Below are 25,989 nucleotides of genomic sequence, written 5' to 3'. Positions count from 1 at the left end.
TTCCCCTCACATCCTCTTATATGTAATTTTCATACCAAATAAAAGCACACAGTAACTGCCTTCACTATAGTGCACTTTAATGTCTTATTAATGTCATTTAAGCTAAGCAGGCAAGGGCTCGCTGAGCTCCTATACTGGGAATGGTGCTGAGGTTAGACAGACACAGTCCTGTTCTTATAGAACAATAGTGATTAGTATGGAGAAAAGACAGTAAGCAAGTCTCACCTGAGTTCTATGAAGGACACAGTGACTTGGAGCAGGGATGTACTTTAGTTTGGGTGGTGATGGAAGCCCTTAAAGGAATGATAGCTGAGCAGATGATGGGGTATTAGTTACTTGAAGAGTGGAGAGAAGACTACTTCAAGGTAGACAAACAGCAAACACTATGCAGGATTGAACCTGGGAGCATTTTAGTGAGGCTATGAAGTGGGCAGCTGGATATACAGATTGGAACTTAAGAAACAAGGCAGAGATAGGAATTTGGAAGTCTTTGGATATCGCATATTAAACCAATGAGACCACATGACATAGTATGGGGAGGGAGTTTTTAATAGAAGGACAGTGCTAAGGAATGAATTTAGGAGTACACTCACATTCTGTAGATGGATGGATAGATGAAATAGAAGATGCTAGTACACAAATCTGTGAAGAGGCTGCCAGGGAAAGAGGAGAAACTAGAAGAGTTTTATACCAGTGAGGCCAGAAAGCATGTGTCAAGAGGGGAATAGCTGGCTGCATTTAATGCAGCTGACAGTTAAGTAAGACAGAGAGAAATGGTTGTGCCCACAGAGGCCTCTGATGACCTCATGGGAACACATTGGAGCAGTGGCAGGAGCAAAAGTGGATAGTGGACTGAAGAGTGAATGGTGGGGGGCTTTTGGTTTCAATAATTTCCAAGCTCCTTCTCTCAAAAATAGTACAAAACAAAGAAAATGAAAACAGAAACAAACTCTGTATCTGTTATCCTGAACCACACTCAACAAAACGGAAAGCACACTGCACACATACAAATCACTGGGCACGAAAGGGGTACCCTGAACGCGGGCTCAAGGCTGAGCCTGTGAAAAGCACCCACTTCCTCCCACAGCCAGCAAGCCTCATTTCTGCCCTCCCTCTGTGGGACAGGAACCCAAGAGGGTCTGAGCAGGCAAGGCAGGCAGAGAGCACATCAGTGTGCGCCCACAGACGAGAGAGGAATCCAGGTAGAGTGGGACTACATTTAAAGAGATGATAGCTGAGAGTTTTCCAGAATTGATAAGGAATATACATCCTCAGATTTAAAATATAAGAGTCCCAGACGTATAACAAAATGAATTTGACTTCTAGTAAGATATAAAGAAATCCTTAAAAGCAACCAGAGGTGAAACACATACTGCCTAGGAGGGAAAAAAAGCTAAGAGATGCTAGGAATAAATAAATAAAAATTACATGAGGCCTTGATAGAGCGAACTTAAAAAGTATGTAATAAGGGATAATTTGAGAAACATAAGTAAAGATACCACCATCCATGAATGGGAAGATGCAGAATTAAGATTCCAATTTTCATGTGAATGTACTGTGTATACAACCAGAGATATGAAAAATTGTACTCTATTTGTGTAATAAGAACTGTAATGCATTCTGCTGTCATATATAAATAAAAAAATATATAAAAGATTCCAATTTTCACCAAGAATATATGACTAGAATATATTTCAAAATAAAATCTTAACAGGGTGTTGTGTTGAAATGTAAATGCCAATCCTTAAATTTATATAGAATATTTAAGCTTAAACTGTAAAAATATCATGTTGGGTGAAAGAAGCCAGAAATAAAAGACTGCATGCACTTCAATTCCACTTCTGTAAGCTGACCAATCTCCACTATACACCTAGTGATAAAACAGTGATGTGGAGCCACAGGTAATCACAGGAGGAGTATGCAAGAGAGAAGGGCCACCTGTCCCTGCTCTGCATATCAGCATGACCTTGAGTTGTCAAACAAAGCACTATTTTAAAACGTTTTGGATATTCACAAAGGATTAAAATGCGTAGAGCTTAAAAGTTTAGTTTCCTGTAAACATTTAATAATCACACCACCCCTTTCCAATACATGATGGGGTAAGAATAACTGCATCAAAGTTTGTTCTAGTCTCTATGAAAAGCTTTTAGAGTATCACATTATCATTGCCACCTTATATTTACACATTACTTTTAAAACTAATTTTCATTATCTCACAAATCCTTCTTGTATTGAGACTGATGAATGAAATTGTTTCCCTGAAAGCCACACAGCTTGTCAAAAAATAGGCTTTAAAAACAGACCATGGGCTGGAGGCAAAGCTCTGTGGTAAACTGCTTGCCTAGCACAGACAAGGCCTTAGATTCGGTACTACCCGCCCCCAAATACAACTAAAAACCAAAACAAACAAGCAAAAAACCAACCAATGAAAAAACCAAAACAACCAAACCCAAATGCTGGAATTTGTACATCATAAGGCCAGGGGAAACTACCCAGGGACATGAGAAGCCCTCCAAAGGTCAAATGAAGGGTTGCCTATTTATCAGGGAAGGAGGAACAGATGAACAGATGGGGCAAAAGGGATGACTACCTGGAAAGGCCAACTAGAGCTGGACTCTGAGCACTCAGGTGCAAGAATCCGAACTCTGGTTAGGAAATGGGCACAGAGATCAGGAAACCAGAGAACACTCTGGCCCCTATCCCACTGAAAGTGTTAGCCAAAGACTGAGACTAGGCTCAGGGCTGAAGGGAGGAGTACCCCATGTGCTATTCCCTCCTAAGTCCAAGCACCAATGCAAAACACAGGAAATCATTTTCCTTTAAGCCACTACAGGTAACAAGATTATTGAGCCTTTAGAAAGGGAACAATGAAATGATGCTCATGGGCAAATTAAGATTTGAATTTGCTGGATGAAAACATGAATGCTCTTGTTTACAGAATCTCAACCTCAAGTGTCCTCTGGTCCTGTTTAATGTAAGCCTGAAACAACCGCAGGCAAAGGTGAGAAGCCGTGACCTGGCAGTGACACTACCAGGTGCTGCTCTTTCTCCAGCCAGATGTGTCTGAACAAAATCTACTAGGCAAGCTGCACAGCTGGAGTCCTGTGGACCACAGTTCCCACATTCAAGAAACCTTCCATCTAATGGTACAAACACCCAAAGCCAAGGGGCTCCTTTCCTTGGGAAATGACATTGCTTCTGCATATGACAGCAACAAATGTCCCCTTTTGCCTGGGCCTCAGCAAGCAGACTTCGTGTCCTTCTTCTGTACTGACAACACTAAAAGAAAGAGGGAACTCTGGAAAGTCCTTAATTTATCACCCAAAGAATGTGTATGCAAATTAGGGATGCCCTAAGTTATTTCTGCCATTTGTGATTAATTTTGAAAAGATCGTTCTTTTCATGACACAAAGAACCATGTGGCTTTAGCAGTTATTTTGAGTCTTGTTGTCTTTTTCTTCAAGTGCAAAAGTGATTCTGACTGAACTCTGTATAGCTGCCCTAGCTCTTTGATGTTAAGGAAGATTTTGAGGCATCCAATTAAAACACTGGAGATCCTTCTGATTGTTGAGATTCTGAATTGGCATGCAGACAGAATTAGCCTGGTTATAGGTTATTCATTTCTAATAAACTGTCTTATCTGCTCTAACTTTCCTTTTTTGGCAAATCATGCCTCAGGAGGACTAGGTTAGCTGCACAAAGCAGAAAAATCTCAAACAACAGTGCCTTAAATACAATAGAATTTTATTTCTCCCTCATGTTAAAAAAAACTTCAACCATTTTAATTGCACTTCAGGGAGTGGGAAGAAACTAAGGAACCAAAAAAAAAAAAAAAAAAAAGTATGAAGGCTACTTTAGAGAAGCCTTTCCAGAAACTCTACTAGCTTACTGGTTAAAATGCCAGAACTTGGTCCAGTGGATATATACCTAGTTAAAAGTTAAGGGGAAACGGGCTTATGTCGAAACTTGTTTCTTACATTGGACTAAAAATAAACCAAATGTGAATGTGAAGAACTAGAAAGATCTGTAGATTTATAGATATAAACTCAATGGTGAAAAATACAATGCTTTCAATCTAAGGCCAGGAACAAGGCAAGGATGTCCATTCATCACTTTTATTTAGCACTGTACTAGAGGTCTTAGCTAGCTAGTGTAGTAAAACAAGAAAAATAAAAGACAGATTGGAAAGGAAGAAGTAAAGAATATAAATAAAACTTATTTCTTGATAACATAATCATGCATGTAGAAAACCCTAAGAATTCACAGTAAAGTTACACACAGAAATAGTAAATGAATTTAGCAAAGTCGCAGAACATGCAAGCAATAAATAAGTCAACTACATTTCTATACAACTAGCAACTAATAGTTGGGGAAAAACTATAAAAATAACTATAATAGTATAAAAATCAGAATTAGGAATATATTTAATGAAAGATGTGCAAGGTCTGTACATTGAAAATTCAAAAATTGCAAGAAGAAGGCATTCCATGTTCATGGATTAGAAGACAACATTATTAAAATGGTTGTATAAGCTATTGATATTGAATAATACCTTACTTGAAGCTTAGATTTAAAGCAGTAGTATTTCTGTGGGAGGAATAGTGGAGTAGCTTAGTTGGGTGGTTATGGCTCAAGGTCTCTCATGAAGCTGAAGTCAAGGTGTCAGCCTGTTTGTATTCATCTGAAGACTTAGCTGGGTCTGGATGATGAGCTTCTAAGATGGTTCAAAAACATACCTGGCAAGTTAGTGCTGACTGGTGGCAGGAGGCCACAGTTCCTGGCCATGTGGACATGACCACAGGCAACTTTAGTGTCTTCATGTTATGTTATGGCTGCTGGCTTCCTCAAGAGAAAGTGATCCGAGAAAAATCAAGACAAAAGCAGCTGTGTCTGTTGTGACCCCCTCTTGGTAGTCTCTCTCATCATTTTTGCCACATTCTATCAAATTATAGGTGGGTCACCAAGTACAGTCTATAGTGTGAGGGAGGGGAAATAAGATTCACCTTTTGGAGTGTAAAAGAATTTGTGGACATATTTAAAACCATCACTATGCCAATTCTTTCCAAGTTGAACTATAGTTTCAATGTAAACCCAAGCAAAACTTCACTTGTTTTTTTCCTTTTTTGAAGAAGTTACAAGTTTATTTTATTTAATTAATTTATTTCTACAAGTTTATTTTTAAAGTGTATATAAACAGCTGGTTCAATATACGGAAATCAATAAATGTTATTCACCACATCAATAGACTTAAAAATAAGAACCATATGATCATCTCGATAGATGCAGAAAAAGCATTCGACAAAGTTCAGCATCCCTTTATGTTCAAAACTCTATAGAAAAATTAGGGATAACCGGAACATACCTCAACATTGTAAAAGCAATCTATGATAAGCCACAGGCCAGCATCATTCTGAATGGAGAAAAATTGAAGGCATTCCCTCTAAGATCTGGTACAAGACAGGGATGCCCTCTCTCACCACTTCTGTTCAACATAGTCCTTGAAACACTGGCCAGAGCAATTAGACAGACGAAAGAAATTAAAGGCATAAAAATAGGAAAAGAAGAACTTAAATTATCACTATTTGCAGATGATATGATCCTATACCTAGCAGACCCAAAAGGGTCTACAAAGAAGCTATTAGAGCTAATAAATGAATTCAGCAAAGTGGCAGGATATAAGATCAACACGCATAAATCAAAGGCATTCCTGTATATCAGCGACAAATCCTCTGAAACGGAAATGAGGACAACTACTCCATTCACAATATCCCCCCCAAAAATAAAATACTTGGGAATCAACCTAACAAGAGAGGTGAAAGATTTATATAATGAAAATTACGGAACCCTAAAGAAAGACATAGAAGAAGACCTTAGAAGATGGAGAAATATACCCCGCTCATGGATAGGCAGAACTAACATCATCAAAATGGCGATATTACCAAAAGTTCTCTATAAGTTCAATGCAATACCAATCAAAATCCCAACAGCATTTCTTGAAGAAATAGATAAAAGAATCATGAAATTCATATGGAATAATAAAAGACCCAGAATAGCAAAAACAATGCTAAGCAGGAAGTGTGAATCAGGTGGTATAGCGATACCAGACTTCAAACTATACTACAGAGCAATAGTAACAAAAACAGCATGGTACTGGTACCAAAACAGGCGGGTGGACCAATGGTACAGAATAGAGGACACAGTAACCAATCCACAAAACTACAACTACCTTATATTTGATAAAGGGGCTAAAAGCATGCAATGGAGGAAGAATAGCATCTTCAACAAATGGTGCTGGGAAAACTGGAAATCCATTTGCATCAAAATGAATCTGAATCCCTATCTCTCGCCATGCACAAAAGTTAACTCAAAATGGATCAAGGAGCTTGATATTAAATCAGAGACACGGCATCTGATAGAAGAAAAAGTTGGCTACGATCTACATACTGTGGGATCGGGCCCCAAATTCCTCAATAGGACATCCATAGCGCAAGAGTTAACAACTAGAATCAACAAATGGGACTTACTCAAACTAAAAAGTTTTTTCTCAGCAAAAGAAACAATAAGAGAGATAAATAGGGAGCCTACATCCTGGGAACAAATCTTTAATCCACACACTTCAGATAGAGCCCTAATAACCAGAATATACAAAGAACTCAAAAAATTAGACAATAAGATAACAAATAACCCAATCAATAAATGGGCCAAGGACCTGAATAGACACTTCTCAGAGGAGGACATACAATCAATCAATAAGTACATGAAGAAATGCTCACCATCACTAGCAGTCAGAGAAATGCAAATCAAAACTACCCTAAGATACCATCTCACTCCAGTAACATTGGCAGCCATTAGGAAGTCAAACAACAATAAGTGCTGGAGAGGATGCGGGGAAAAGGGCACTCTTGTTCATTGCTGGTGGGACTGCAAATTGGTGCAGCCAATTTGGAAAGCAGTATGGAGATTTCTTGGAAAGCTGGGAATGGAACCACCATTTGACCCAGCTATTCCCCTTCTCGGTCTATTCCCTAAAGACTTAAAAAGAGCATGCTACAGGGACACTGCTGCATCGATGTTCATAGCAGCACAATTCACGATAGCAAGATTGTGGAACCAACCTAGATGCCCTTCAATAAATGAATGGATAAAAAAAATGTGGCATTTATACACAATGGAGTATTACTCTGCATTAAGAAACGACAAAATCATAGAATTTGGAGGGAAATGGATGGCATTAGAGCAAATTATGCTAAGTGAAGCTAGTCAATCGTTAAAAAACAAATACCAAATGACCCCTCTGATATAAGGGGAGTAAACAAGGACAGGGTAGGGACGAAGAGCTTGAGAAGAAGATTTACATTAAACAGGGATGAGAGGTGGGAGGGAAAGGGAGTGAGAATGATATATAAGAGGAAAGGAGGGGTAAGACAAGATAATACAAATGGAAGAAATGATTTACAGTAGAAGGGGTAGAGAGAGAAAAGGGGAGGGGAGGGGGGATAGTAGAGAATAGGACTGACAGCAGAATACATCAGACACTAGAAAAGCAATATGTCAATCAATGGAAGGGTATCTGATGTAATACAGCAATCTGTATACGGGGTAAAGTTGGGAGTTCATAACCCACTTGAATCAAACTGTGAAAGATGATGTATTAAGAACTGTGTAATGTTTTGAACGACCAACAATAAAAAAAAAGAAAAAGAAAAAAAAAGTGTATATAAACAGCCAACATTCTTAAGACAGATACACCAGTTTTGAAAAAGAATAAAAAGGTTGGAGGATCTATGTTGCTTGATATCACAAGACAGATCATAAAGCCATGCAGTATGGTATTGGGGTAAAGACAGACATATTAAATTACTAGGATGGAAAAGAGTCAAGAAATACACCTACATTAGTCAACTGAGTTTTCACAAAGGTTCCTTGGTAATGCAAAATTGAGAATACAACAAATAATGAGGGACAACTAGATATCTATGTGGAAAAAAATAAATCCGAACTCTTAGCTCCCAAGTATTATACTCAAACTTTATCTGAGACTTAAATAAACACCCCAAACTACTAAATTCTGTAATAAAATGTAGGAGAAAATCTTTGAGATAGATTTGTAAAAATTTCTTAAGTATGACATCAAAAGCAGAAACTTAAAAATAATTGCTAACAATGAATCAGTGAGCATTTCAAAATTTTGTTCCTTCAAAGACACAGTTACGAAAATAGGCAAGCTACAGATTGGGATAGATTTTTTTAGAAAACATGTCCAAGAAATTGCATAATTCATAATACAGAAAGTTCTCATTTAACTATAAAATGATAAATAATCCAATGGAAAAAAATAGGCAAAAGATTTGAAAAGACACTTCCAAAGTAGATATGCAGTTGACAAATAAGCATATGGAAGATCCTTATCATCACTAGAGATATAAAAATTAAAACCATAAAATACCACTACACATCTACTAGAATAGTTAAAGATAAAATGACTGAGGATACCGAGTGTTGCAGAGGATGTAGAACAGTTGGAACTCTCCTGCATTGAGGGCAGAAATGTAAAATGGTATAGCCACTTTGTACATAATATGGTAGAACCTCTTATTGTTGAATATTCACTTACCAGATGAGCCAAAAATCTCACAGGGAAGTGAAAATATATGTACACCCACCCGTATACAGTAATGTGCGTAGCAGAATTCTACATGATAATCCAAACCTCGAAGCAACCCAGATGTTGATCAATTGGTGAATGGATAAACAAACTGTGGCACAGTTAATTAAACTTAAAATAACAAGAAATGAATATTAATAAAATATGAATGTTAATAAAATAAACAAATCTCAAAAAGCGTGTTTGTGGGGTGAGGTGCTACACCTGTAGTCTCAGCTACTCAGGAGACTGGAGTGGGAGCATCAGCTGAGCACGGAAATTGGAGGCCAGTTTGGGCAGCAGAGCAAGATCCAGTTTCAAAAACAAACAATCCCCTCAAAAAAACAACAAAACAAAAATCTGTAAACAAATATGTTAAGTGAAAGAAGCAAAATGTAAAAGATTTCCTACTATATAATTCTAAAGACACAAATATCTAGAAAAGGCAAAATTATATGACAAAAGGGCCAGGGATGTGGCTCAGTAGTTAAGCACCCTGGGTTCAATCCCTGGTACCAAAAACAAACAAAAACCTCGAAAATTCTATTGTATGTAACATCTTAATAAACAAAGAGAAAAAGAGTTTTTCAAAGTAAGTGAATATGAAGATCTAGATATTTATAGAAATACAATCTTTTTAAGTTTTATAAGAGATGGGGTTTTTGCAAAATAAAAATACTTTAACAAATAAAAAAACTTCTGATACCTTGAAAATGTCCCCACCTGACAACATCAATTAATATAAGTTACAAATGTGTTAATTAAGCCACATTTATAAAAAAAAAACCAATAAATTCAAAATAATGTTTTGATATTACCATAGTCCTTTTTCAGAGGCTGTCATCAAGATAGAAGAGAAATTATCAACAGTCCCAAAGAGGAAGGAACACCAGAGTCTTCTATTAAAACACACACACACACATATTTTAAGAGATAATCAAAATTGATTTGAGACTTCAAATCTTTTAAGAGGACGATGTCTGACCCCATGGGAAAAAGGCTCTGTGCTGTGAATCTCACCGTGGGAAAGCAGGGTACTTGGTGGCAACCTCTGTACCCTCACTGCTTTTTTCTGTAACAAGCAGCACCACTAAATTAGACTGATACTTTAAAAATTATCCTTTAAATTTTCTCTCAGCCATTATTTACTTCAGATTCTTATACAGGACAACTTGAGAAACGCAAGTCAATGACTTTGTTGAAGGTGGGGTACTTAACCCAGCATAGGGGGAGGACAGTTAAATACCCTGATCTCTTTGAAGAGAAAGCATAACCATAGGCCAGATTTTTTTTTTAACACAATACCTTTATTTTATTTGTTTATTTATATGTGGTGCTGAGGATTAAAGCCAGGGGCTCATGCATGTGAGGCAAGCGCTCTATCACTGAGCCACAACCCCAGTCCCAGCCCCAGTCCTAGATTCTTTATGTCAAGGAAAACAGGCTGTCAATGAGACAACATCTTCTTGGGACTGGTCATCCCACAGAATTCATAAGGAAGACTACAGCAATTGTTGATTATGTTGTTCATTGCTTTAACACTTTAAAGCTTCACATGCAAGACCACCCTCCAGAATGCTGTCTTCACTGATGATCAAAAGGGACTCATCTTGTGGTGTGCTGAAGGGAAGAACAGAGATCTTTGAGTGTAGGCCTCCTTGGGTGGATCAGACCTGGATGAGAGCCTCAAGGTGTGCAGTGGAGGGCACTGGACTTGGTGGTTCAGGACACAACATTGGCCTCTGCTACAGCTCAACACACGTCAGTTGTGCAACCTGAACCTCAGCAACATCATCTGTAAGTCCCTGTACTACTCCAGCAATGCAGAGAACATGCTGAGAACTCAGAAGGCAGCAAGGTTGAAAGCATCCTAACACATAGCATTATAGAATTTTCTAGCACAGAATTTACTACTCTTTTGATAATATGAAAATTTTAAAACTCAACATTTATAGAATATATTCCAAATGGTAGACATTATGCTAGGAACTGGGAATTATAAAAAATAATTTATGACTACTAAGTTGAAAGAAGACTCTCCTACAACTCAAAAGTAAAAACAAACAAACAAAAAAGGCAATTTTCCAATGAAGACATAAATGACTATCAGTTTCAAAGAACAACACTCAACATCATTTATCATCAGGAAAATGCAAACCAAAGCCAAAAGAAAATACCCTCTCATACTTGTCAAGATGCTTATTATAAACACAATAAAACAAAAGAAAGGTGTTGGGAGGAGTGGGACAATGGGAACCCTTGTGCACTCTTCAGTGGAGATGCAACTGAGGCAGCCTCTATGAAAAATGGTACAGAGGATCTTAAAAAATTTAAAAATAGAATTACTGTATAACGCAGCAATCCCACTTCTGGTGACATATTAGGGCCGGAAGAGACTGGTGCACTCCCAGGTTCACTGCAGCATTACCCACAACAGCTGAGACATGGAAACAGTCTAGGTGTGCATTGCCAGATGAGTGAATAAACAAGATGTGGTATATGTATACCATCAAGTACCATTCAGCCTTAAAAAAAAAAAAAGGAAACTGCAACAAGCAACAATATAAATGAATGGTGAGGATCTCATGCTACGTGAAACAAACCAGCCCAAGACAGACAAATACTGCATGATTTACCTGAGGAATCTAGGTTGGTCCAATTCACAGAATCAAGGGGTGGAATGGTGGCTGCCAAAGGCTGGGGTTGAGGAGGACAGGGAAAGGGGAATTGCTAATCAACAGGCATAAAATTTCAGTTATGCAAAATGAACAAGCTCTAGAGAGCTAATGTAAAACACTCTGCATTTACCAACTACACACACACACACACACACACACACACACACACACACATACACACTCTTAATTAATTTATTTAGCAGTACTGGGGATTGAATCTGGGGCCCCACAATGTTAGGGAAGTTCTCTTCCACTGAGTTACACCCCCAGCCCTTTTTACTGTTTTCATTTTGAGGCAGGGTCTCACTAAATTTCCCAGGTTAGCCTCAAATTTGTGATCTTCCTGCAGTGACCTGACAAGTAGCTGGGGTTATTGATGTGCAACACCACACTTAGCTATGATGTATTTTAAACTTAAAAAAAAAAAAAAAAAAAAAAAGCTTGTTGAAAGGGTAGACCTCGTTAAGTATTTGCACTACATTTATGAATATATACATATACGTATATGTGTATATGTATGTGTATGTATGTATGTATATATGAAGGTGGGTGTGGTGGCACAAGCCAGTTATTTGGGAGGCTGAGGCAAGAGGATTACAAGTTTGAGGCCAGCCTGAAAACTTAGTGAGAATCTACCCCAAAAACTCAGAAAAAGGGCTGAGGATATAGTTCAGTGGCTGAGTGACCCTGGTTCAATCCTAGGAACACATGCACAAACACAAATGACAGGGCTGACTCAGGAAAGGAGTAAGTCAGGACTTGAACAAGGTTTTGCTAGAAAGGGGATATGTGGGGAGAAGAAGAAATTCAGTTGGAAAAAACTCCACGAGATTATACAAACCTATTTTTTAAGAACATAAAGACTAAAGCTACACTGTCTGAACTTGACCCAGTCTCTACTAATCAGCTAGTGTGTTTGGGAAATTAAATTTCTTTGTACCTCAGCTTCTTCACCTATAAAACAAAGATTCCTACTTTATCAAGTTTGCTTTTTTTTTTTTTAATTTATTTTTTGGTACCAAGGATTGAACCCAGGGACCCTCTACCACTGGGCTACATCCCCAACCCCTTTTATTTTTTATTTTGAAACAGGATCTCTCTTAATTGCCCAGGCTGACCTCCAACTTGCAACTCTCTTGCCTCAGCCTCCTGAGTTGCTGGGATTATGGCATATGCCACTGCACTTAACTTCATCCGATTTTTATGAGAACTCATTAATATTTGTAAAGTGCTTAGAAAAGAACGATTAGGCAGCTTTTGCTAGGTTATACTGTGGAAATGAAGCATCCCAAATCCCAGCAGCTTATGACAAAGACTTATTTGTTGTCATTTTGGGGTCACCAGGATCAGCCCCTCCCTGGCCCACGCTTTTCTCATGGTAAAGGGAACAGGCAATGGTGGAACCACACAATGGCTCTTAAGGCCTCTGAGAGGACAAAGCTCTCATCACTTCTTTTCTGTATGACACAGAACAAAGTCTGACGTCAAGAGGGCATGCAGTGCCTGTAGGTAGGGGCCCAGAAGACAGAGGCTAAAAAAATGTTAAACACATATGCGTGAACGAACAGAAACATATGAACAAATAATAGAATTTTCCACCAGTGCCTGGTGTGTAGTAAGTGCCATGTGTTTGTAAAAGAACCCTGAGCTAGGCTGCGCCATTTGGGAAGAGTGAACACCCGCACTGTTGAAGTGTGGGGCACATGGGGTGAGAGCTGACGAGGAGGCCAAATCTGGACAGGGTCCTTAAGGAGGATGCACTTTGGCTGTAAGTAAAAGATAAACTGCAGAAATAAACATTAATAGTGTAGTTTATAAGGTACCTCTTCAACAAGATACTGGCATTTCATTTATCCTGCTTAGAGCATTTTAAAACTACATTTCCACTAGTTTCTGCCTCCCTGTGTAAGGCCTGTCTAGTGGGACATCACCTGCCAGCCCTGGACTGGGCTGTGGCTGCCAAAGCAGAGTATGGGGGCTTTCTTCTGGTGGTCCAGACAGCCTGAGGTGAGGATGGAGGAGGAGGGAGAGAGCAAGAGTGAGTTGCCTGAAACCAGTGTGAGCCTGTGTGTGAGGGATCAGGGACCCACCAGCACTCGACTTGGCTGGGATCCCAACCGCTACTTCAGCCACGGAAGGGTGGAGGCTTCCTAAGGGGCCGCTGTCACTGTCCACTCTGCAGACGGCGCTTCGTAAACCCAGCAACCTCCTGACTGCTTCCACAGCCCATCTTCATTTCCAGTTAACTGCCAAACAGCAACCTAAACCCTTCTATTTAACCGAAGGCCTTGAGCAGCAGATGACTTACCCCAAACCCTAGCTTAGTTGGATCTGGAGAAGAAATCTAAGAGAAATGAGGATAAACAGGAAGAAAAGGAAGTATAAAGAGAAAGACATACACAGGCAGGAGAAGGCAGAGGACCCAAATGCCATTCTCACCACCGAGAAGCAGCCCGGGCCCCAAACTTATTCCAAAGGAAGCTAACATTACCATGCTACATGCTGCTATTTCCATTTTTATTTTTTTTCAGTTAAAGTGTTTTTATTTTTTATCTTTCAATTGAGACAGAGGCAAATCAGCTCAAAAAGCCCTCTTGACTCCTTCCAGACTACTCCTCTTCCCTTCCCCTATTCACAACCCGGTGAGGTTGCTGCAATCTCGCATCACCTCAAGTGTGTCTAAAACACTTTCAAGATGCTCACTGCCTACAGAAAACAATCAAACTCAAACCACATTCATAGTTCTAAATAATCTACGTCAATCTACATTTCTAATCTTATTATTGTGTAGAAGTTTTTTTTTTTTTTTTTTCACATGAACACTGCTTGATCACAAGATAGTCAAAGTCTGGGGTACTGGACAGAAGCACAACACAGGCAGCAATGACTGTGGGTACAAAGTAGGGACACACTGAGACCCAGAATCCTGTATTGGTCTGTCTGGTAACTTGCTCTTAAGCAGCTTGGAAGAGGACCAAACGATGATAAATATGTGAATTGTAAAAAAAGAGAAAAATTGCAAAAGCAGCCCCTTTCTATTTGAATCACATAAGAATCAGATCAGGTGCAAGACCTCAGCTTTTGAGAATCAGGGCACATCCCAGTGGTAATGACTCACTACTATGATTCATAAAACCTCGGAAAATGAAGAAGTGCTGGGCCATTGATGTCTTCAAGGCTCTCCAGTAGAACCACAAAAAGAATTCAAAGTTTAATAAGTAAGCAAAGCTTTCTTTAAGGAAAAAAAAAAGGATAAATGTGTAACAAAACTAGTAGAATTATGAATATATAGAGTGGCTTCAGTTTTTGAAAGTCTTCCACCAAAGACATTCAGAAGAACAACTGAATGCAATGGTGGTGAAACGATGGAAGCAGGAGGTTTCCTAAAATACCTGAAGCCCTGGCATAGACTGTGATATTTCACTGGACTATTACAACCAAGCCTTCCAAAAAAAATTTGTAATCTTTCATGAAAACTGTTAATTTAAATATTAGTATTAAAAATAAAAACTGTTGGGGCTGGGGTTGTGGCTCAGTGGTAGAGCGCTCGCCTAGCACGTGCAAGGCCCTGGGTTTGATCCTCAGCATCACATAAAAATCAATAAATACAATAAAGGTATAAAAAATTTATAAAAAAAAAATAAGAACTGTCAAAGGAGGGACAAGGCACACAAAAACAATGATGCATGTGAATAACCTCAAAGTACTCATGAAACACAACGGACTACTCCTCACCTTTTCGGAGTAGCAGGTGGCCTCCCCAAGGAATTACAAAATGGAACCGAAGAGTGACAACCATCCCAGGCAAACTGCAGTCTTACTGCTCCTTGAGAGCTAAAAAACGATTTTCCTCCAACCCAGGAAAATAACTTAGGCTTCACACTTTTCTGTGACATCAGTGAGGACAGAAAGAGGCTCCTACTCACACTCCTACACCGTCTGTATTTTATCTAACCACTGAGATGTTAAATGACACATGTGTGTACACACAGAGACATCTATAATCATGAAAGAATAAATGATATAAGGAAAGATAAAAACTAGGCTAGCCCAAAGAAATAAACTGATAACTAGCTAAATAAAATAAATGCAATTCAAAGTTGGCAACTTTCCAGGAAAACATGAGTACATTTTTTGGTTTCTATGACAGAAGATTACAGATGACTTGTTTTACACACATCTTTCTTTTTTAAAAAGCTCTTTCTCTTAAAAAACTATGAGTTTCAATGCTAAAAGGTGAAATTTCATCAACAGGTTTTGTAACAATTCCCCAAATATGTATATTTTTTTGGTAGTATGAATTTCTTTTTTTTTTTTTAGTATCTTATTTATCATAAAAACCAAAAAAAAAAAAAAAAAAGGAAGTCAGTTGATCTACATGGGAAGAGAACTTGTGTTGTGTTGAGCAATCAGCATCTGGAACAGGCACACTGTGGCTTTGTTATGGCACACAGAGACTATGCAGTCAGTGCTGTGCGAACCAGACACTCATGACAATTTTCAGATCCTCCTTTATAATCATCTTTATAAACAGCATACTGTGTTATATAAAATATTTCCTAACAAAAATGTGGATTTTCTAGATAAGTCACAATAAAAATTCATAAAGTGTAAAACAAGCACCAATATTTATGGTACAGATGAAGGGAAACCAGCTATGATTATCATTATTATCAATCATTTCAAATAAATGTGGCTAGAATCATCTAATTATGGTGGAATAGTAATAAAGGGTAATAAGAACAAGGATAATAAGAAAACTTAATGGATTTGTGATCATAGTAGGAGGTTAATAACTTTGGCTGAGTCAATTACTATAAGAAGTGAAAATTAAATTAGCTCAGAGGAATTTATTATTAGTGAGATTCTCTAAAATGCCAAATCATCCTGGAATTCCAAACATAGTGCAATGGGCATTCTGTGTTAAAAATTCATTAATCTTCTGATTCCTTTTAAAAAGTTAAAACAGGCATCTTACTACCTGTCAAGAGGTCTGCTGGAAAGACTGTGACCACAACATGCATATTTTACATTCTAAAAAGACTACAAAGAGATGAAAAGTGCAACCTCCAATTCTAGAGCATCCAATGTCACAAAACGAAACTTTCTGAGGTGACAGCAAGCACTTAATTTAAAATCAGCTGTCTAAAAACAGAATGAGGAAAGAAAATGGGGTGTTTTAAAACAAATGAGTCACATAATGAGTTATTAAAGAAAGGAATGGATATTCAGGGTAAATGAATCTATAATAAATGAATACAATGAAACAGCATACAATAAAGTAGTTTGAAATTCTTTTAATGCTTTATGAAAAAAACCATAAAAGACTAAGACAAATTGTAGTATGGAAGAAACTGTACATCTTCATGCAGCTCTTATTACTGTCAATCAAGATGGCAGTTCAAGTGGTGATGAACTTAGACCGGAGAGAGCCTGGCAACTGTGCCCTAAGAATCAGTCTAATCCCAGGATGTTCCAAAGCCACAACTCTTAAGAACAACAGATGGGCCAGGAAGGGTGGCACACGCTTATAATCCCAGCTACTTAGCAGGCTGAAATAGGCAGATCACAAGTTCAAGACCAGATGGGGAACTAGCCAGGCTCTACTTCAAAATGAAAATAAATGAATGAATGAATGAATGAATGAATGAATGAATGAATGAATGAATAAATAAATAAATAAATGAGTAAAGGGCTGGGGATGTAACTCAGTGGTAGAGCACCCCTGGATTCAATCCCTACTACTGGGGGGAAAAAATGAATGCCAGATTGCTTGTATGGTTTAAAGACTTCTCAATGGGGTCCTTGGTAAATGAGAAAATATTTAGGGAGAGGAAAACCAGTGACTTTGATTGGCAGAAGCACATCAGCTGAGTGGCATGAACAATCAAGTTCTAGATGAAAATAATGAACCGAGAGGAGGAACAACAGAGCTGAAAGTGAGGAGTGAGGTGAGCAGGCTGAAAGGATGGTTAGTACACTGGCCCCAAACACAGGTCAGTCACTCGGGAAACAAGGACCAAAAGTAGTGATTTATGTAAAGGGTCTGCAGAGGGCTGCAGTTATTTTGAAGCCTTTTTTCTCTGATGTTACACATGTTCATATGAATCTATTCTATATTTTTCTTAGTTTTTTCTAAGAAAGAAATTAAAACTATACTCCATATGCACTAGTTATAAAATTATTTTCATAAATTTAAGGGTTCATATTCAAGTGATGGAAGAATAAAACTCAACTTCAAGGTCTAAATTTCTTTTAAAATACCCTCTAAATAAAATATAACCAAGTCCCACGGGTATGGGACAGAAATGGAAATTCCAGCCACAGGAGGAGGACCCAAATCCTCCAGCTCACTCCCTTCCTCCCCTTCTCTGGCCACAGACCTGATGAGTCTTCTGTCAGTTCCAACCCACCTGACTTGCTGGTTGGTCTTATTTTCTTCCCTCACGTAACAGTCTCTTTATAAAACAAACACAACAGCTCTCCTTATTTTTAGTAGGTCCAACATCTTCATTTTCTGTCATTTTTTTTACCATGAATTAAACTATGAATGTGATATAAAACCAACACTGATGAAAACAATTTAGCTAAAACATCAAGTTACTTTGAAAACTCAGACCAACTGGCTCCCTTTGTCTCAATTTTCCAAGTAACTGGCCCTTTTTAGTCACTAATGAAGTAGCACTGAGCCAGATCTGACAGGGCTGAGAGAATGTCAGGAACAAGTGAGTGTTGCCCACAAGTTCAGCATCACGCTTTTCCTCGTGTTTTTTTTTTGTTGTTGTTGTTTTCCCAGAAGACAGGGGGAATTGCAGGGAGGGGGAAATCAAACTTACAAGTCCACTTATGGCTACAATCCAGATGTAGGAACCAGAGGTGAAAAGCTACAAAAGAAAAAAAAGGCAACTAAAAATGAAATTCAACTGCCAGTAACAGCATATTTATTTTTACATAATCATGACCATTTATAATACTAATTATACTTGCTATCAAATATATAGGCAAATAGAAAATAAACATAAATTTTGTTTAATAATAAGGTTATTTTTTTAAGACCTTAGACTTCAATGCTGAGAATATATTACTTGAACCTGGCCCACTCCCATGCAAAGAAATACAAGTGAAATTCAAGTATATTACCATTTACAAATGGATATTAATTATATTATTAGAATCAACAATGTAAACATAGGTAGTCATCATCCATGCTTATTGCTAGTGACTTATGACAACTGTTAACCTAACTTTCTCATTGTAACTTTTTATTATTGTTTCTCTAAATTTAGACGGGAAGAATTCTGACAGCTTAGAGGTCTGTACCAAATGGTATTGTTCCTATTCTAGTTCATCTAAGGAAGAATAAACTTATAATAACAATGTTAATTAATGACAAAAGTATTTATTATTAAGTCTCAAGAAATCTCTACCTTTGCTTTCTAAATTATATTTTAGAGTTGTGCTCAGGGTAAAATAAACAAAAACAAAAAAACACCAAACAAATCAAAGCATCTCAAAGCATCCCTGGAAGAAAGAAATGGTTTGTGGTCTAGTGTGTACTTTAGAAGCTTGGGCTAGGGTTAAGACTTCTGATCTTTGAGGAAGAAGCAGGGCACTGGAGCAGGGCAGCTGTATTCACTGCCAACTGTTAGATGTGAACTTTGGAGTTCCACACACTCCATGAGGACACTCAGAGCAGACACGAAGGGTAAGAGGCCGAGAGACAGGGAGAGGAGGCTGGTGGGCTGCAGGCTGGTGGGCTGTGTTCTGGTGCAGGCCACCCAGGAAGGAATATCAGCTGCCACTTCTAATTTAATCTCTGATCTGGCATGGAGGCTCCTCCATGTAAAAACTTTGATAATAACAAGGTCAAGAATTATGCAGACAAATATTTTGCTATCATTCGCCTCTAAAAAGAAAAAGGATAATAAGTCAACTATCACTTTCTACAAGTTGGGCATTTCTCACAAGGTTTCCCACAAACTGAACTCAGTGAATCTTCCGTATCACTTGATGAGGAAGCTCTATGAACTTGATTCTACTGGTGAGAAAATTGAGTATCTGTGTGACTTGTAGCCCTGTCAGACAGCTATCAATGGTGGAGTTGGGTGTATGCAGATAGGCAAGCTCCACAGCCCTGTGCTCGCCAACCTGCTCAGATATAAGTAGAACGAGTCCAACATCCTGCCAGTCAAAGCTGGTTTCCTTTGGATCCTCTCAAGCTCCCCTTCCTACTGTGTGTTTGGTGCCAAACTGTGTTGCTTGGGTTTTGACAGGTTCGGGAGTGAGTTTTCCTAGCCTCTGGGTTCCTGGAGGACAAGTATCTCATCTTGTATTTCACCCCATCCTCCACAGCTCCCAGCACAGGGTAGGCACCACAGGGCTGGCTCTCAAGCCATCTGATACATAATGTCCCTTCATAAGCATTTTGGCTCTTCTGGTAAAGATTACAACCATTCATTCATCCATTAAAGAAATGTCCCTGGCTTCATGTAGCTGTGGTGGGGAGTGTGAATGTCACAAAAACATGCAGAGGCCCAGAGAGGAGTGGGGCAAGAAGAGGATGGAGACTTCAGCCACCCTTGATGCAAGATGAGCAACTGCTGCTAGAGATGCAAGAAGAACCCTGGATGCCATCCATGCCAAAGACTAGATCGTAAAAAGAAGCAGTGAGGCACCTCCACTCCTTCTGATATCCACTTCTACCTCACAAAGTTATTGAAAATACTATGACAATATTAGAAATTTATACTACTTTGAATAAACTATGGTAGCTGCATCTATATTTTGCTTTTGAGCAGGGTTAAGAGGTTACTTTCTGATTTTTATTTATTGGTTCTTTTTAGTTAAACATGACAGTAGAATCCATTTTAAATATAATTATACAAGCATGTATATCTTATTCCAGTAAATAAGTATGTGATGGTGGGATTCACCGTGTCATTTTTAAGCAGTTACTTTCACTGCAGGCCATGTAACTGCTGAAATAGCACTAAACACAGAGGCTCTTGTGATGGAGATTATGCAACCAGAGCCCCTCTCTCTGAGAAATATTTTACTTATTTTGCTTTTTGTAAAACAAAACAGTATAACAATACATTTATAATGTCAGAAAAAGCAATGAATGGGGTTAGCTATGGAGATAAATTACTAATTAATAATAAGAACCACTGACTTAGCTATTTTTATCTTTTCAGATACACAGTAACACTAATGCTATGATATCTAATCCTTAAAATAATCTTGTAATATAGGCATTATTATCTCCATTTTGCAGGTGGGCAAATGGGGGCTCAGTAAAAATAAGTGACAAAGCAAATAGTCAACAGACCCCATCACTTAGCCAAAGTTCACTCATCCCCAAAGACCTTCCATAATGCCACATGGAATTTCTACCCTATAATTGAGGAAATAATGTTTTTCATCCTCAATGATTCTAGCTTTAGAGTTGGAAGGAACTTAGGTCAAAATGAAGATCAGGGGGTCATGACTTGACCCAAGTCTCAGAGCCAGTGACGGACATACCAGAACCAGGGGCCAGGTCCTTGGTGTTTTTCTGCCATTTCATACTGCCTCTGTCACAATAATTCAAGGGAAAAAAAAAATAAAAATAAAACCTGCTACAGCAAATCCTAGCTGTTAAGAATAAACTGCAAAAACGAGCTATTTGGTTACATACATATTAGGAAGGCTAAGGGGGAGTTTGTGGGGGCTGAGAGATGAAGAATAACATATTTCATGAGAAACGGTTGTAAAAGTTGTAAGGAAACACCCGCCCCTGACGGGCCATTGATAATGCATGATAACAGACTAGAGGAGCTGGAGGAAATGCTAAAGGTTAAAACGGGAGGGAGAAGGGCATTTTACAGTGACACTAGTATCCGGTTTGATATGTGTGGGATAAGGAATGCCTGAGTGTTTACTAGCGGATCAAAAGGCCAAGCTACACATGGTGCCACAGGAAGCTGCAGGAAAAAGCTTGACATCAAAAGTCATGGGAGTAAAAATAATGACAAATAACAGAACACTGAAAATCCTATGTGTCCCAGTGTAGTGACTGGAACCCAGCAGGGAGCAATTGGTATTCACTGAGTATTAGTAAGGACTCATTTAAGCTCAGGTTTCTAAGTCAGACAGTAAGTACTCCAATGATCTTCAAAGAAAACCATTTAGCAAATGATGACAATATCATCGTAGGAGCACAAACACCGAAGTAATAACATTGCTAATGCTTCTTGAAAACATCAAATCTCAGGTTGGTAAAGCATTTTGGGTTTCTTCTTCAGAGCTTTCTTTGTGACGCTGTATTCAATAAACTAATTTTGACATTGATTTTTCCACTTTCCACTGTTCTCATGTATTTCCACTTCAAACTATGATTTTTTAAAAGAGCATTTACACATAATTGTAACAATTAAATGAAAATATTTTCCACTGATACAAATTACAGTGAAAGCTCTTATCAGATTTCTAAAGGCTATGAAAGTATTCTAGTACCTTCTACACCTTGATGTTCTTGTTCTGTAACACTTCCTTTGAACATTTGATACAGATCATGAAGCCAAACTTATGGGGAAAAAAAACACACAACCATTGTTTTCAAGGAGATCAAATGAGAAAAAAAAAGACAAAAAAAAAAAAAGATTTGGTTAAAGAAATGTGAACATAAAATGCATACTGTACCTGTAGTCCCAATATATAAATCAATGTCTTGTTTGTGATGGACAACGGGCCCAGAATTTGTGCCACTTGGACTCTTGGTATGGAGCAGTAAAATGGTACAAACAGAGCAAACACAGGTGCCAAGCTATGCAAACAAACAGAGAAAAATCACTATAGTATAAAGTTGAATTTAAAATACCAATGGCAGATGGATATTTGAAGTAACACTGCTTATAACTGATCTCAGTCTAAAAGCAAGGTCTTAAATGCACAAGTTGGTTTTCAAACACAGACCATATATGAAATAATTTGCAGTATAAACAACACTTTATGAAAACTTAATTGTCCTATCCCATTGACACTTCCCAAACCCCCTTGAGGAAGTGGATCAGCATCTGTTGATTAAATGTGAAGCATGTGAGAAATTTAAAGTGGATGCTGTTTTCTTCCCATGAATGACTTAAAAATCAAATGAAAGAGACTACATAAACCAAAGGCAATGGACTTTAGAAATCCTCCTGGTCAGACCCAAAAGCTTCATCTTAGCCTTTGACCAGTGATCTGTCACCACAGCCCCAAGTGCTACTTACTGCCACCCTCCCTTCCTCATACTCCCTCCTCTTTGCATCTTAGGGATGTTTCTTACTGATCCCAGGGATGACTTCTCACACCACTCTGCCACCTCTCATGAGAGTCTTTCCTTATTCTAGTCTCTCCCTGAACAAGCAACTCCTTCTACGGCTTCAACTAAGAAAATGAGCAAGCACTCATGCTGCCTGCCTGCCCTCTACCCTGGCTCTAAAACTCAACTCGATACTGTCAACTTGACATATTCAGAAGTCACATGTGTCCCTCTCCTTTTGCTTCTCTCTAACCCATCTCTCAATACTGCTAACAGTACTCTCCTAGAACAAGAGGTTTTCCCTGCTTGGTTCCAGGCCCTGTGCTAGAAAACAGGTATCCAATCACATTACTCCAATGCTTAAGATCCTTCCTTCCACAGGCTCCCAGCATCCAAAGATTAACTACCATGAAACAGCAAAGACCTGCACCTATCTCCCCCGCCTCTGCCTGGGGGATTGAACCCAGGCCTGGCACATGCTAGGCAAGCCCTCTACCACTGAGCACAGCCCCAGCTCAATCTGCAATCCTTTCTTATCACTGTAGTTTCCCACAGCTGTCCCCCTTGCTCTTCCACGCATCAGGCCAGTCACATGCAAAGTATGCTCCCTCCCTCCCTCCCATGCACACAGGCACACGGCTCCCCCTGGACACCTCATGCTCCTTTCACTATATACTGACACAGGTTATTCTTTGAACCTGAACACTCCTTTCCACTTTGCTGCTTAGGAAACTCACCTTGTATGGCACTGTTCAAGTCTTAGAAAATTTCTCAGACTTTTCCTGGAATTAATAGCTTTCTTCTCCCCTCCAACGCCCCAACCATGTCAGTGTCAGTGTTTTGGTGACTTAGTTGGGCACTGACTATGCCAAGGCAGGATGCCCAGTACAGGGGCTACATCTCTATCTCTGAGCAAAAAGCAGTCCCAACCTTGAAGGACTCATTCCAGGATGGCAAACTCACACTCCTACTACAGCTGGGTGGGTAAGAGGAACAGTGTGGTTTGGGCACACCTCTGTAACCATTTTTCATTAAACAGCTGGCTTAACTGCTCTATCACTATTTACTTTTTTTTTTTTTTTAAGGAATGGCATCAGTATAAAGAATTATTATTTCGTTACTGCTGGGTACAGTGGCACATGCCTGTAATCCCAGCAATTTAGGAGATTGAGGCAAGAGGATCAAGAGTTCAAAGCCAGCCTCAGCAAATTAGTGAGACACTTAGCCACTCAGCGATACTTTGTATCTAAATAAAATATAAAAAATGACTGAGGATGTGGCTCAGTTGTTAGGCATCCCTGGGTTCAATCCCCAGTACAAAAAATAAACAAATAAAAATAAAAAAAGAATCATTTCATTAGTAAGAAAATGCAAGAACTAATTTTCATGTCTACAAAGAAATGTCCTCACTAGTATTTTTAGGAAACACAGGACCATCTTGGCCTCTTGTACATTTTCTCATCTCTGATGGAGACCATGTTATAAAAATCATCCAGCATCCTTTCAATCCTAATACGAGTGCGCGCGTGCGCGAACACACACACACACACACACACACACACACACACACACACACACACACTCTCTACAAAACTGGTAATTGGCAGCAGTATCAACAGATATGTAGGAAAGTGTAGCAAAAGCTGGAATAAGGAAAACCCAGGCAGGAGACACTTAGCGTAGGCAGTGTGACAAGACTGGATGCAGAGCTAGTGAGCTGTGAGGGGATGGGAAGGAAGCCAAGGTGAGTGCACAGCAGGCAGGGCGAACACCCACCTGTTCAGTGTGGGTTCCTCACTAGCCTACACTCCCCAGACTGAGCATGCAGGGCTGCAGGCAGGAAGGGATGGAGGCCTGCTAGTCCTCCCAGCATCAGTACTGGGCTTGGGGCGACTTAGGAGTTTGTTAAATTGGGGAACACAAAATAATCCTTACTCTTGGAACACCTGTATGGCCCACATTTTAATGAACTATACAGAGGTCTAGACAATCTCCCAATAGCTTAATTCTGAAAACAAACAACAATCCCCAAACCCCACTGTAATTTACTTAACTTTGCATTTCCAAAGTGCCTAATGCAGATTTTTATACATAGTCAACTTCGGTTTTGTTGGATTAAAAACAATTAACAAAGCAATTTCTAAGCATTACACTAAAGAACTGGTTTTGTGCAATCCTAAACCCAAATATAATTGATTAGCAGTTGTTTTCCTTTTATTGAAAAGTATAAGTTATTCATTCCTGGTCTGGATTTACTCTAAGGACTCCCCACCTCAGAGCAAAGGCCAAATGCAAATTAAAACTACACTGAGGGGCCAGGGTTGTGACTTGGTGGTAGAGTGCTTGCCTAGCATGTGTGAGACACTGGGTTTGATCCCTGGCACCACATAAAAATAAACAAATAAAATAAAGATATTATGTCCATCTATAACTAAAAAAAAAAAAAACTACACTGAGATTCCACCTCACTCCAGACTGAATGGCAATTATCAAGAATACAAGTAACAATAAATGTTGGTGAGGATGTAGAGAAAAGGAACACTTATATATTGCTGGTGGGGCTGCAAATTGGTGCAACTACTCTGGAAAGCAGTATGGGGATTCCTAAGAAAACATGGAATGGAACCACCATTTGACCCAGTTATCTCCCTCTTTGGTACATGCCCAATAGACTTGAAATCAACATATTATAGTGATGCTGCCACATCAATATTTACAGCAGCTCAATTCACAATAGCTGAACTAGGGAACCAGGCTAGGTGCCCTTCAACAGATGAATGGATAAAGAAAATGTATGGGCTGGGGATGTGGCTCAAGCGGTAGCGCGCTCGCCTAGTGTGCGTGCGGCCCGGGTTCGATCCTCAGCACCACATACCAACAAAGATGTTGTGTCCGCCGAGAACTAAGAAAAAATAAATAAATATTAAAATTCTCTCTCTCTCTCTCTCTCTCTCTCCCCCCCCTCACTCTCTCTTTAAAAAAAAAAAAGAAAATGTATGTATACATAATGGAATATTACTCAGCCATAAATAGAAATGAAATTATGGCATTTGCCAGCAACTGGATGGTACCGGAGACTGTCATGCTAAGTGAAATAAGCCAATCCCCAAAAAACAAAGGTCGAATGTTCTCTCTGATATGTGGATGCTTACTCACAATAAGTGGGAGGTGGGTAGAGAAAAATACTTTGGATTAGACAAAGGGGAATGAAGGGAAGGGATGGCATTGGGAATAGGAAGTTAGTAGAATAAATCAGATCTACTTTCCTATGTTCATATATGTTTACATATGAATACATTACCAATGTAATTTCATATCATTACAACCAGAAGAATGGGAAGTTGTATTCCATATATGTAAAATGTCAAAATACATTCTAATTTCAT

The 25,989-nt window shown here is 38.9% G+C and overlaps 1 protein-coding gene across 2 annotated transcripts in view; it reads right to left on the bottom strand.

The window, feature by feature from the left end:
- Positions 1–25,989, bottom strand: part of Ubac2 (UBA domain containing 2) — a 159,389-nt gene that overhangs the window by 38,923 nt on the left and 94,477 nt on the right. For both annotated transcript variants that reach the window (XM_078016282.1, XM_005317020.5), the window contains 2 exons: positions 22,003–22,126; positions 18,159–18,206 (listed from right to left, as the gene is read on the bottom strand). In XM_078016282.1, the coding sequence (XP_077872408.1) occupies positions 18,159–18,206; positions 22,003–22,126 (172 nt within the window). The remainder of the gene's footprint in view (positions 1–18,158; positions 18,207–22,002; positions 22,127–25,989) is intronic.

This window comes from Ictidomys tridecemlineatus, chromosome 6 (assembly GCF_052094955.1).
Source record: "Ictidomys tridecemlineatus isolate mIctTri1 chromosome 6, mIctTri1.hap1, whole genome shotgun sequence".
Lineage (NCBI taxonomy): Eukaryota > Metazoa > Chordata > Mammalia > Rodentia > Sciuridae > Ictidomys > Ictidomys tridecemlineatus.
This window is presented reverse-complemented; position numbering and strand designations above follow the sequence as displayed.